We start from the raw sequence: 14,316 nt of genomic DNA on the forward strand, positions 1-14,316 counted from the left end.
ATATTTACTGTATTTACTTTATAAATATTATCATTTGTGTCTTTTTCAATCCAAGTCAAAAACCATTAAGGACGTCGGGGCTGACTTGTATTTTAGATTTATACATATTTTTTTTCAATTTTAAAGATAAAGACGATTTCATGGAAGTCAGATTGGAGTCCGATTGTAAAAATTACTATGTCAGAAGTAGTAATAAACGTCTATATATCACACCGTTTTGAATATTTCGAAATATTTTCATCAGATATTATTTTAAGTTGATTAAAAAATAAAACTTCAATACGATCTGAGTAAAGTTTTTCTCATCCAAATAATAAAAATAATAAAAATAAAAAAATGAACAAAATCCGATACTTCTACGTGCCATGATCGTTTTTCTAGTAAAGTCATTTTTTTTCGTTGAAATGGTTTGATTTTATTTTTTTCAGTACAGCCGTTGTAACACATACGTAACTAGAAATATTTTTTTCCCATCATAAAAACCTCAGACGTTCGTCATATTTTATTTTGTAACGTGGTTTTAAAATATTCAAAATTCAAATTACAAAAAAAATACTGGAAATACTGGAAACATTTGTTTTGGCTGGGTACAGTTTTATTTTTTAATTTTCACATCAATTGTGATCGATCAAATCGCCTGTAAAAATATTCAAGAGGAATAGGGGCATTTTCAATTCAAAAATTAAATCATAATAATAATTATTATTATTATTAAGGAAACCATTTATTGCTCATTCTTAGTATCACACTTTCCATTCATCAATTGTTGTTTGAATCGTTCATTATAATAGCATTATTTATTTTAATTTTCCTTATAATAACCAAATCGTTATAACACTCTTTATTTGATTCCATATTTTTTCGCCATTCATTGATTCATTGTCATTCATATGTAATATGTACCTACCTATTCTTTTCACCGATATTTTGTTTACTTTTTTTTATTATCCTCCATACGGAAATTGGCATTTCGCATTGTACGTAAAAATTGTAAGGGTTGTATACAAACAAAACTGCTTACCGTAAGTAAAAGTATTTATTTTGTGTTTCAATTCAGTATTTCAATGTTGCCAACAAAGTAAAAACAATTTTTGTTTACGTACGTACTTTAATGAAGATCGTCATATTATTTTCTTGCTTTGAACTTTTTTAAAATTTTAATTATTGTTTTTCTATGTTCATGTACAGCCTCGCTTATTAAGATTTGTTAGATGGAAAATAAAAGTTCCAATATCCATCACTTCAAACCTTTTGATATTTTATTACAAAAAGGTTAAAAAAAAAAAAAAAGAAAGTGATACCTACCTAAATTAAATTATAATATATTAAAATAAATTAAAAGTATAATAAACGTTCTTTGGGAAAAAAATTAATATGGTACTGTAGACTTATTAAACTTCAAATAAACTAATTCGATTATAATCAATACCTTATAGGCCATTTAATTTAAAAAAAATAAAAATTGTTTTAGAATACATGCCAATTTCTTTTAAAATAAACCAGAGATATAGACAGTTTAAGCTTACGAAAGAGCCATCAGATGCGTTCTCCGATATTGAAAAACGTTGCTTAGTATTCCGAATATTTTTTTAATTTTTAAAAAAAAAAAAAAAAATTAAAAATTTTTTTTATCATTTATAAAATAAAAATCTAGAAGATTAAGATTATTTTTTTTATTCGTATACCAACTATTGTATTATTGTATTTTCGTATTTTTTATGATAAATGTTTTATGTATTTGAACTATTATAATATAATATTAAAGACACATTTATTTTATATCTTTATACAGAAAACTATTTCTTGATAAAGAAAATACGTTATTTTAATTTTATTATCCATGGTGCATGGGTTATTGAAACCTCTGACTTACCTAAACTATAAGACTTAGAAAATATAATTAACTATGAATTCTTAACATTTTTTAGCAGTTTTATCAATATTATTAGAACACTGGCTCTACATATTATGCAATTGTGTTTGATATGTTATCCCAAAAAATCCCTTCTTTTCGTTCAGAGATGATCTCAAAAAATTAGTTCAGTGTACGGAAAATTCATTGCAACCACACACATCCAACCATTACGACTACTCTGTTATTGTTACAGTAATTATTACACTTAATAGGTATGTATTTTTATGATAAAAGATAAAACATTGATTTTTTAATACCAGTGGTTGCATTTGAAATATAAATTTGTGTACTGCTTGAACGTGATTAATATACAATTTATATAATTTATTTTAATATTTCAAATGTAATACTAATATTGCAGTTCATACGTCTTATTGATTAAACCTCTATAATATTATAATAATATAGCAAAAATATAAATCAACCATTTGGATATCTAACATTTTTTTTTTTTAAATATGAAAGGGATTGTAGTAGATATTTTTTTTAACATAGTTTCTCAGAAATTTCTAGACCTTCTCATCCGTTAAAATAGCAATACCTAACTTTTTATTTTCAAATGGTAACAATAATATATTGTTATTTGACGTTCACATAATAAATGTTTGAAAAAACTTATTACATCATGTATAAAAGTATATATTTTCGAATGACTTTTATGATAGTTAACGTAACCTTTTTTTACCCAAAGTCACATTGTGCATAGAAAAAACTAGATACATTAGAAATTAATAATCGATCGTTAGTTGAAAATGTATAATAGAAATTTTATTTCCATTCAGGTTAACTAAACCAAGGTCCCATGATATTAGGACGAGCCCAATATAATAAAAATTTAAATCGTTACTACTTGAGTTGTCTTTTTGAACCATTCTTCAGTCTAAACGTGCTCATCATAAAAATAAACTGTTAGTAAAACATGTCATATTTATTATTTAATTAATTTATTGATTATTATTGTAAATAATTTAAAATTACGAATCTTACTTTTATGCATAATGTATGAAGAAAATTAATCACTCTAGGACCGAACTGGACTGTGTTTTATAATATTTCCTGTCCGAATGTCCTGGTGAAAATGTGGGTAAATAAAAGAGTTGAGTAATAAAAAACTTATGTGAAAAATATATAATCAAAATGCAATATTAGTTTGTGGTATTATTATTCGATGGTATGCACTGTGTGTCACATATTATTATAATATGCTTGGATAGAATTGACTATTATTTATCATTATGTTCTTGACTGTTGGACATGCCATACCAGTTGATATCTTTGTAAAAAAAGAAACCATTTCTGGATTCAGAAATCATAAATAACTGCCTTGAATTTGTTGTTTACTTAGTAGGTCATTGTTTATTTTCAATGTACATACTTGGGACTTACTGCGTTTTTTATAACGATAAAGCTTTTGATTTCCTTAAAATAATTTTTTGCTAATAAAAGTAGTACGATTTATATAAAGTAATGTATTGTTTTTAATTATTATAATTTATATTTATAAGTTGGTAAATTATGGCTTGGAATTCAGGACAATGCGCGTTTTACGATCGGTTTAAAATAAAATAAAACATTCACAATAATTTAGTTGATATAACTCTAATCTACTATTTCAAAATCGATAAGTATATTTTTTTTCTTTTTTAAAAATAAATAATGAGTTATTTTATATTTATTATTGTTTAAGAAATATTATATACCAACAATTTTCGCATTTAGTCAAGCGATAAAATATATCTATGAAAACGATAAAGGTTTAAAATGTTTCATAATTTATTACGACTTTCCACCCTATCTCTTAACATTAAAGACTCCTTAAGTCCTTTAATATTTCAGTTTACAGAACACGAATTTTACATACAATTCAACAATTTAATAATAAAAATTGAAATATTTTACATTTTCATTTAAATGTAAGCACTTATAATCCAATTTTAACTCTGTTATTATAAATATTCGTTACTCTTTAAATATCGCATCTAATAATCTCGGATACTAAATAATATATATAATCGAAAACGTAATGCTATTAAATTTGATAGGTACCTATAAACAATTTAAAAAAAAAACATTTAAATATTCTATTGTTGGTACACAATTTTAAATTGTATTACTATCTATTATAAGAACAATTATTAATAAATAATATCGTAGCTGATATATTCACTACATTATCAGGATCAGTTTGGCGCGATAAACAATGGTGATTATTTTCAAATGTTTAGTAGGTACTTATATATATTATAACTAAAACAGAATTATCGGATCTATTTTGTTTATTAGGTACCTAGCTATAATAATGTAATATGTATCACTTTAAATATCACATTAAAACATCAAAGTTTAATATTTCCACTCATTTTGTAGTAAATACACGTAACTCCAACATACGTTATGATAATATCACTAGTCACTACTTTTAAAATGTTATTACCTACTTCTTGCTCGTTACTTGTAAAGTTACATATTATACCTACTTTATGACCTTATATCATTATAAATCATAAATATTACGAAGATTAAAGAGTAATTATTTGTTTTTGTTGTTTTTTTAAATTTTATATAATATTAAACGATGCATAATTATTCCGATTTAACAAAGCCAATTTTACCGAGTACTTTCGATGCATATCGAAAGTACATAAAACAGACGTAAACGGAGAGCTATTTAATTTTATTAGCGACATTATTAGGACATATTGAGTGGTAGCCAAAATGTGAAGGACACCAACATGTCTTCAGTGTTGTCTCCACCTTACACAAACATACAATTTAGCAAATTTGCGTTGAACAGAACGAATTTTATGTTGTTAGATTTATATAAGAATACATACTATATCTTATCAAAATCAAAGGCAAAACAATATTTGTATATGGACGTTGATTAGTTAAAAGATATCAATTATAAGAGAGATACAGACATTTTTGTTTTATAATATTTTACTTAGTCATAGCTCGTTTGATAATATTGATATATCATAAAAATCAAAGTACAGATACAAATAATGTGATAATCACTCTACTTTAATTAATAATACGAGTAATACGATACCAAAATACAGAAACAGAATAATTAATCAAAGGTATTACGAAGAACCCAATATTACGTAAATGTTCACACCAGCTAATCTGTATCCACAACATGAGGTACGATACATAAATTACGCATAATTTATCATACCCAAATCATATGTGCTATTTCTATGAAGCATTTTCATATATTCTGACGACGTATTTAGCGATAGCAGCGCAATGTACGTTCTTTCAAGAAACTAAAGAATATTTTACATAATCCCAAAAAGACTTCCACGCATTATCTGTGGAAAACCAACTAAAATACAACCATCCATGGATACAAATATGAGTTACATAGAAAAAATAGACAGGTAGCGCGTGAACTCCGTGTATTTAAGTGACATGGAGTGACCTTGATCCACTCACAATGTGCCAAACGCCTTTAAGTAGCTTAGTCAAATAACCTATTGGAAACGCTACTAAAACACAAAAGCTAAGGTTAACACGAAGAATCACTAAAAATACAATCACTAGTTCATAGAAACTAGACTACAGGCCTACGACCATATTAAACAATACATCTCTATACCTACTCAGCTATTAGGTGGTGGCTGTCCAGCATGGAAATCATCAGCACAAGCGAAGGAGATTGACGAGCTCTACCGGATAAACGACGGTATCAGAAGTGATTGAAGATAGAAAGAAATGCTATTCCGATTAAAGAAACCCACTATACTCTACTCTATGGGTAAGGTAAGTGTTACACGTAAGCGAAACCTCTTGAAAACTACTTAGGTGGAAAGAGTTGTACGCAGAGTGACTATAAACATTTGTGTATCGTTGTAAATACACATACAATATTAAGAGTTTCCCAATCGTTATTTTATCTATATGGTTATAGGGACATTTGGTCATTCAAATTGAGTAGACATTAAATTATGCCAGAGAGAGTATAAGGACTAAAGAGTTTCCGTAGGTATGATATGTTTTATTACAAATGCACATAATATAATTACACACTTTCTTAATGCAAAAAATATTTTTTACGTCTCTTCCTGTACAAAGTAATACATTACAATCACGTACGAGTGTTTGTTTAAGCTCGGTTTTCATAAATAAAATATGTACCTACCTAATACATTTGTATTATTATACCGTAATGTTATTATATCTTTTTTTATATATACAATCAAGTGAGTTATATCAGCAAGAGTTGCATAATACATTTTTCGTTTTACAAATACATTTATTATTATAGTATTTTTTTGTACACAAACATTTCTTAAAACATTGCTGAATTTAATATTTCTAATGTATTTCTAAGAAATGCTCTAGATATGAGTCTAAGTTGTGCTTTCTGGCCAAAAACCCAGTAAAATGGTTAATCACCATTACCTGAAGATAACTGTTTTTGTTTTAGTGAACTGGTCAATTCGAAGATGTTTACCCAATACATTAATTTATTAACTACTATCTACCATACATACTCTTAAAATATAATATCTTTATTTACTATTTCATCATTTCCTTAGCTAGCTCTAACATTAACAAATTTTTCCATGTAGAATGATTTAAGTTATGACCACACATTTTTTAGTTGATAAAATATTAAACAATATTAACGAACTCAATTGTCCGTTTGAATAATGAAAGGATCTCCAAAAATATAAACTATAAAAATTCGATTTTAATTACTTAAACCACGATTTTTTTCTCTGGAGCACTCAACGTTGACAAAAAGTTAGAATAGAAAAATAATTTTTTTATAGTTAATATAAATATATATTATGTATTTCCGGTGTAATTTCATGACTGGAAATTGAATAAATCGACATATGTATTGTGAACGTGCATTGATTTCATTCAACATCATAGCTAGGTTACACAACTTCACCTTTCTTAGCGATCATTTTTTTCAAACACTTTTCATGATAATTGAAAATGTATTGATAGTAACAAGACGTAATATATTACATAATAATTTTTAAAATTATAAATCATATTATAGCTAAGTGTGTATTAGGTATATTTATTTACGAAAATTGTGTTTTAATAAATACTCGCATCCAAAATGTCTTACCTATCTCAAATTATTCAATTGTTCAGCAGAAAGATTTTAAATTTCAAACGACCTATTGTCTATTGAAATAAATATCAAATTTAAAAATGATAATATTTGTTTTACGTTAAGTCACGAATTCACGATATTTGTTTTTTGTTCTAATCAAAACTATAATAATAACTGTATTATACTACATTTCAGCTACTAACTGTCAACCATTACCTACCATTTTCCTATCAAATTTGTATTCTTTTATCAATATAAAATTGGTTCTGCTTGACACAAGATTGATATGACATAGTTGACATTATTAGCGGATAGGCAGTTTTATTGAAATTCGATACCGATTGTTTTTGATTAGTTCAACGATAGACATTTTATAAGTATACGCTGTTTGAATGAAAAAAAATGGATAATTAGTATATTTCCAAACAAGGACCCAAATATTACCAATCTATGGTCGACAAATAATATTCATCACTAAAAAATGATGTACTGTTTGCAGCCATTGCTGAAAATGTGATGAGAAATCGGAAAAAATAACTAATGCTGGTCGTCAAAGAATTGATCACCTCTCGCACAAAAAATATAACATTGATTTGTAAACAACAAACAATGCGTCGACTTTACAGTGCCAACTATAATGCTTACTGGAACCGTATCTGTATGAACAGTACACTACACAACTCGTTAGATAGATGTCAATTCAAAAATTAAGAAAGGAAAGTAAATGGACCTCGAAAAACCATCAGGAAGAGAGGATGATCAATCTCATGTAAGATTCTTGTGAATTTAAGCATGATATATTCATATTTCTTATCACATTAATAGTCGTGTCTGTGTGATGGACGAAAAGAAGATAAAATACACGTTTTCGTCGAAAAACAAAACCGTCTGCATCCGATACGCATGTCTGGAGTTAAGTCCCCCCCCCCCGACTATAGTAATATTTGCTTGCGGGCACTCACCTCTTTGTCCTGGTTTCTCAGAGTCGTCGCCCGGCGGGAACAGGTAGTCTTCCGGCACCGCAGTCGCGGCTTCATCCGCGGTCACGTTCCGCAGCCCGTTTGGCAGAGAGTCCCACGTCCACTGGCAGTGCGGGTCCAACGTACACGTGTCGTCCACGTAAGACTTGATGCGCTGCATGGTCAACAGGCTCATGTCACCGGTGGCCGGAGACGGCGAGGCCGTGGGCACCGTGACGCAGGCCACCGCGGCCCACAGCGCCACGGCCGCGACCAATGGTGGCCCGCGACACCGACCGCGGCGGTGCAGTTGGTGCTGGTGGCGGTGGTGTCTGCGATGCTGGTCGGGCTTCATGGCAGTCGTCGCTGGTCTGTCACTGATTCGAGATGTCTCGTCGGTTTCAAGCGTCCGACGGTCGAAAGACTGACACCTGAAAAAACCACACGATAAGAGCTATATCCTAGAAAACGATGACGTTTCGTCTCTGGCGTATATTTTTTGCGCCGACGGTTTATTACAGGAGATTTCTGAGACATTTTAAGAAAAATTAAATTTGAATACAATATGAATGTACCAACACGAGTAATCATCACAAAATAAATCTTGCATATTGTTAAGTTTCTTGACTTATTAGAAAATTTTTTATTTCATTTTACGGTATTTTTTTTTCAATTAGCAGCATAATTAAATGGGGACGAGGGAATTAAATGTGAGAGTAGTCTTCAACGCATTTTAGGACGGCAATGTTTATTATTTTCCTAAACAATAAAAGAACAGAGATTTGGATACATTTGCGTGGTATGAAGATTATATCTACAAATGTGAAAAAAATATTAAAAACCTACATTTTCGTTTTTATATTGAGTCGTTTTTACTAATACAACTAAAGTCAATTGATTTTTTTAACGATAAATAGATTCATTGTAATGTTGTGTAAGTATTACGTACATTCGGTTTGCTATAAGTGAAAAAAAAATGTAAGCTGCATAAAAGTTTGTTAAGTCCATTTCAAATATATGCGGAGCTGTTGTTGGTTTACTATGCGTTGCAATACAACTTTTATTATTCGACGTACACCATCGCACATCATATTATAATAATATATTCTGTTAATAATTATTAAGTTCGCAATACGAGTTTATAGGTGGTTATATGTATATTATTATGCTGCCTGCAGATCAGCAGCTATAGCTATATAACAGCGACTATAGCAGCGGCGACAGCTGAAGTGCATCGAACCGTCAAATAAGATCGAACTATCGAAGTAAGGTAGTTTTTAAAAAGTCAGCTATGTGCTCTGTTTGAATTTATTTATTAAATAATACAACTATGTGACCTGAGTATCAACCGTATTTTTCCGAATCGGGTCAAATTATCGGCCACTCGTGTCATAAAATGTGTCGGCACCCCTCACCGAACGATCGATATGCACAATAATATTAGGCACATAAAATTCGATTCTAAAAGTTGAAAAATACCAAACGTATTGTGATTGTTACCTATGACATTTAAAAAGTTTATTTTTAAAGTCTGTCTCCTCGACCGCAAACATGACGACTAATGAAATTAAACGTTTTTCAGATTTATCACTCGAATAGAGCCACTGGCACGATAAGATTAAACTCATGTCGTCTGCTGGGACGGTCGACAGTTGCAACTGCAGTTTTGGCTTAGCGAAAATCACAGCTGTTCGAGCACGGGAGAATCTCACATTATAATATTATCAACGCGTCAGGTACTTTGCCAATCATTGTCGTCCACTGCACTTGATATATTGACAAGATCAAACTAAACACAAACCCGAGTCACACGAGAATGGGCATATTAAGTATGTGCATGACAATATTATTATAATATTGTATTTCTTACTTTTAGAGTGAGTTAAGAAGTTCTTTTATTTATCATCATCCACTTGAATATTAAAAATTCAAAATACTTTTCGTGATTACCTCCATGTATCAATACATCTTAGACTTAACTCATTAGTGGAAAAAAGTGTCACAGCTAACTTGTTGATCTTGAGAAAATTGATAAATGGACACGTTGATGAGCCTTATCTCTCTTATCATAAATTAGACTTTGGAGTTCCCGATCGTTCCACAAAATCTTACCAACTTTTCTTTTTCAATTATTCCTATTCATAACACTATTATTAAGGTATAAATAAGCTGACGCCAATGAGCACCCTGCATTATTGAGATTATAACACATCGTTTTTAAAAATTGTATTTTACAATTGATGTTTGTATTATTATTGTTGTAACTATTTCTTTTTTTCGTCTAGTTTATAAGAAGTTTAATTTCGGTAAACTATAATACTTATTTTTGTCAAATCGTAGTATTTGGCATAATGCCCGTTTAATAGTAATATATAAATAAACCACCGCGCACCAGTCCAACGCATATTCTTACCAGTAATTGTTTGGTAAACACTGATTACCCATTATTATTATTATTATTATAAGTACAATTTCAACTTAAGAAACGGGGAAAAAATGTATTTTATGCAAAGGCGTTAGCTCAGCCTTTGAGCGTTCTAGGCCGACATTTGTTACACAGGTCAGTACACACATTTTTAATGCATGAGTATAGTGAGTACTTTTAAATTTTTAGCACTTTGCTATGTTTTACAAAATATTTGTAAGACAGGATTTTTAAGTAAGTGTTTAAAACTGTACAATGACTATGAAATATGTATACACTTGTAATGGTAATATAATAAGGGTAACACCATTAAATTTTGAACTCGGACTACAAATTTGTCAACAAGACACTAAAACAATGTACATGCGTAGTTACAATGGTATATCTATTAATTTGTGTACCTATATGCGCATTCAATTTATTTCACTCTATCAACCATGTATTGACGACCTGTTGTTGTAGTGTATTTCTGGTATGCACTTATCACAAAATACACAACATATTATATTATTACACTTATAGCGACTAAAGTGCAACTATAATATTATATACCATAGTGGGTAGTAAACAATGTTTCATTGATATTTCGTAATATCGTTAATGTTCCTCCGCATCAGTGGCGTCAACAGGCCGATGTGGTCGATGAGCCTTGGAGCCATGGGAAAGCATCGGAAAATGATTTTTTTTCAGCGGAAACTCTACTTTTTTATGAAAACTCTACGTACTTTATAATCTGAGGAAATATTAATATCATTGACAGACACAGCAACTTTCCGAGGAAAAAAAAACATAAATATTGAAAACCATTTACTCGTTGATTTTAGGATCAGCTATCAGATCATAAGTTGCTCTTCGGCATAACTCACATAAAATGAACAAATTAAATATTGAAAGAAAATAAAGCATCCCTGTTCGATATTTGTACCAATTACGATATAAATTGCATTATCTCAACAGCCATGATAATCATACGATCGCGATGGGTAGAAGTTTTCCAGAAGAATGTTTCTCACTTATTATTTGTTTGGTAATTCAGATAACAGTGGCTTACCGCCACTTTCCAAATTGAAAATTAATAATTATCATAATAATATGAAACATTTTACAATAAGATGAGTGACATAATAACGAATTAATGTAACGTAGAAGCGGACGCATTGCCACCAATGAATGTCACGTAATTTGTTCTGTGATGACTTAAACTACTTGAAAGCTCGATGAATTAATCATCGTAACTTTTATGTAATTGTCTTAACAAGCCTATTAACCGAACGTTACAAGAAGTGCTTATTGTTAATATACTGAAACGTAAACCTTGGTTTATCGACAAAAAATCGTATTACCTATTTTATTTTATTCAGAATTCAGATTTTAAGAATAAAAATGAACAGTTCAAATTTTGCCAGTGTTTAAATTTTCCATTGAGGCCAAAATAATTGTAAGTGTCACCACATAATACTATGCTACTTTTACTGATAAATAAAAAGCATTACATAAAATACTTGAATAGTGTAATCGGATATTTTATACATTGATAAGTGAGAGGAAGATAGTGGTTTTATAGAAAGTTATTTTTAACACTTTTAGCAGTACAATGTATAGGTACTTTTAAGCTTTAATATTTATAAACGTGAAAATTGAAGATCAGAAAATATAATAAATAATATCATAAAAATGTTCAAGTAGGTTTAAGTTTGTTTTTAATTATTATAAAAACCGAAATGGATAATATGTTTTCGGTATTCAAATTTCAAAGTAATTGTAAATAACGAAAATAAGTGAATACCCAAATTGAAATGCTAACAGAACCGCATTACAATAATTAACAATAATTATTATTACTTTTGAAAAGTCATATTATTGTTATTAAATAATAATTTTATCAACTCGTTAAATCTGTTAACTTTTTTAATTATCTTAATATTTCATCATATTATAATATTATGAAAACAAATTTTAGAACTAAGAATTTAACTAATTTTATAAGCAAGTCGTATTTTCTTCGCGTAATCTAACAAGAAGATGTTTCTTTTTTTTTAATACATTTTTCAAAATGATTCATATCTTTTTCATTACACATGTTTCTGTATAGTGTTCCTACTCCCCTACCGGTATTCTGGTCGCAATATTATACCGCAGTATATTATCGTTGAATCGTTAACCTGATATTATACTGGAATCTACGAAATAGGGTCAAACGCTGACATGATACACATAGGGATGAGTGCTTTGTATGTTTAACCATTACTTTAGTAGTGCACTGATCCAATTGATATACATAGCTATTTTTTTCTATATCCTATTGAATGTACAAATATCTTAACAATAAAACCGTTCGATTACATAGACATGTATATAGTAACACTAATATTGAACGTATTAACTGTTAGTATGCCTTGTATTATACTAATATCATAACAAACAGAATAAATATGTTTGTCCTGAATCACCTCTCATCATAAATAATATTGTGCATGCACAATCCACCATCTCCCAAACACAACTTCAATCTCGAATTAAGAATTTAATCGTTACAGGAAATCCACAATAAACATAAACCTAACCACGTCGCAGTTAGTTGTTATTTCTGTTAACACCCTTTTTTTTCATATTATGAGTTAGAGACAGTTAAGAATTTAACTAGTTTTTAAGCAAGTTGTATTTTCATAGCAACAAGAAAATATTTTTTTTTTTTTAGATATAATTTTCAAATTTATTCATATCTTTTTCATTACTTATACATGTTTCTATGACGTCCTTACTCCTTACTGGTCTCAATATCATACCAGTATACTATCGTTAACTTAGGATTATATTGGTGCATACAAAATAGGGTCAAACACTGACACATAATGTAGGGTTATATGTTTTGTACGTTTACTGAAGTAACCTTTAGTAGTGCACCGATCCAATTTATATACATATAATGTGGTGTTGAATTTACAAATATCATAACAATATTACAGTTTGATTGCATATTTATGCACATTTTAATATAACTATTGAAGGTATTAGACATTAGTAAGGGTGTATTATACGAATATTATAACAAATAGAATGAATATGTTTATTCTGAATCACCTCTCCCCTACGTTACACGAAAATGCATAAGCACTCCTAAGCAACTCCCAAACACTTTTTTAATATCGAATTAATAACTACATCTTTACAGAAAATCTACAATTCACTAAAAACATAAACCAAATCGTTATTACTACCTATTTCTGTCATCATCTTTTTTTTTAAGGTTTAGTAAAATTAGAGAGATAGAGAGAACTCTTTTTTTATATATACTTATAATAAATTTACCAAACATATAAGACATACTATACATTATGATACACAAAGTATATTAGTAGGTATATTATAAATATATTTTTGATTTTTGTGCCAATAAATGCCTGATTTCTTGTTCAAATCGTCAACATAAAGTTGAAAATCTTCAACTAGATAATATGTTCATTTAATATAGTTGTTGGACGGAATGATTAAATGAAAAATACAACTTTCCATATGAATGACGAATGTGTTAATATTAATTTAACTAACCTAACATAAGCAGATCTATTGTAATGTATGGCTAGGTTACAAATAATAAATTACCCCTAACAACAAAAAAAAAAAAAAACAATATACATACAATAGAAACTTACAATAACGATTATTCGATTAACCATAATATAAATCAACAGTTTCATAATGTCAGTGTACATGGGTGTTTATTCTATCAAGTTGTATAATTACATGCTTGTCATATAGTCTACTGAAACTCAATTTATTCGATTTCATCGTTTATAAATATCGGGGATGGGCAACTCAAAGTTACTAGAGGGCCAATTTTTAGGAAATTAAAATCTAGCTGGCCAGAGCATAGAAAGCAAAAAAAAATGGCCATTCAAAATACACATTTTAAATAGTGTTCAATAAATTATAG

The 14,316-nt window shown here is 29.1% G+C and overlaps 1 protein-coding gene across 1 annotated transcript in view; it reads right to left on the reverse strand.

The window, feature by feature from the left end:
* Nucleotides 1-7,960: 7,960 nt before the first annotated feature.
* The window catches only part of LOC111029878, a gene marked incomplete at its 3' end in the record, with an annotated part of 51,217 nt that continues 44,861 nt past the window's right edge, over nucleotides 7,961-14,316 (reverse strand). Inside the window, exon 2 of the mRNA XM_022309108.1 lies at nucleotides 7,961-8,388. Within this exon, the coding sequence (XP_022164800.1) occupies nucleotides 7,961-8,312 (352 nt within the window). The remainder of the gene's footprint in view (nucleotides 8,389-14,316) is intronic.

Source organism: Myzus persicae, unplaced genomic scaffold, assembly GCF_001856785.1.
Source record: "Myzus persicae strain clone G006 unplaced genomic scaffold, MPER_G0061.0, whole genome shotgun sequence".
NCBI classification, from domain to species: Eukaryota; Metazoa; Arthropoda; class Insecta; order Hemiptera; family Aphididae; genus Myzus; species Myzus persicae.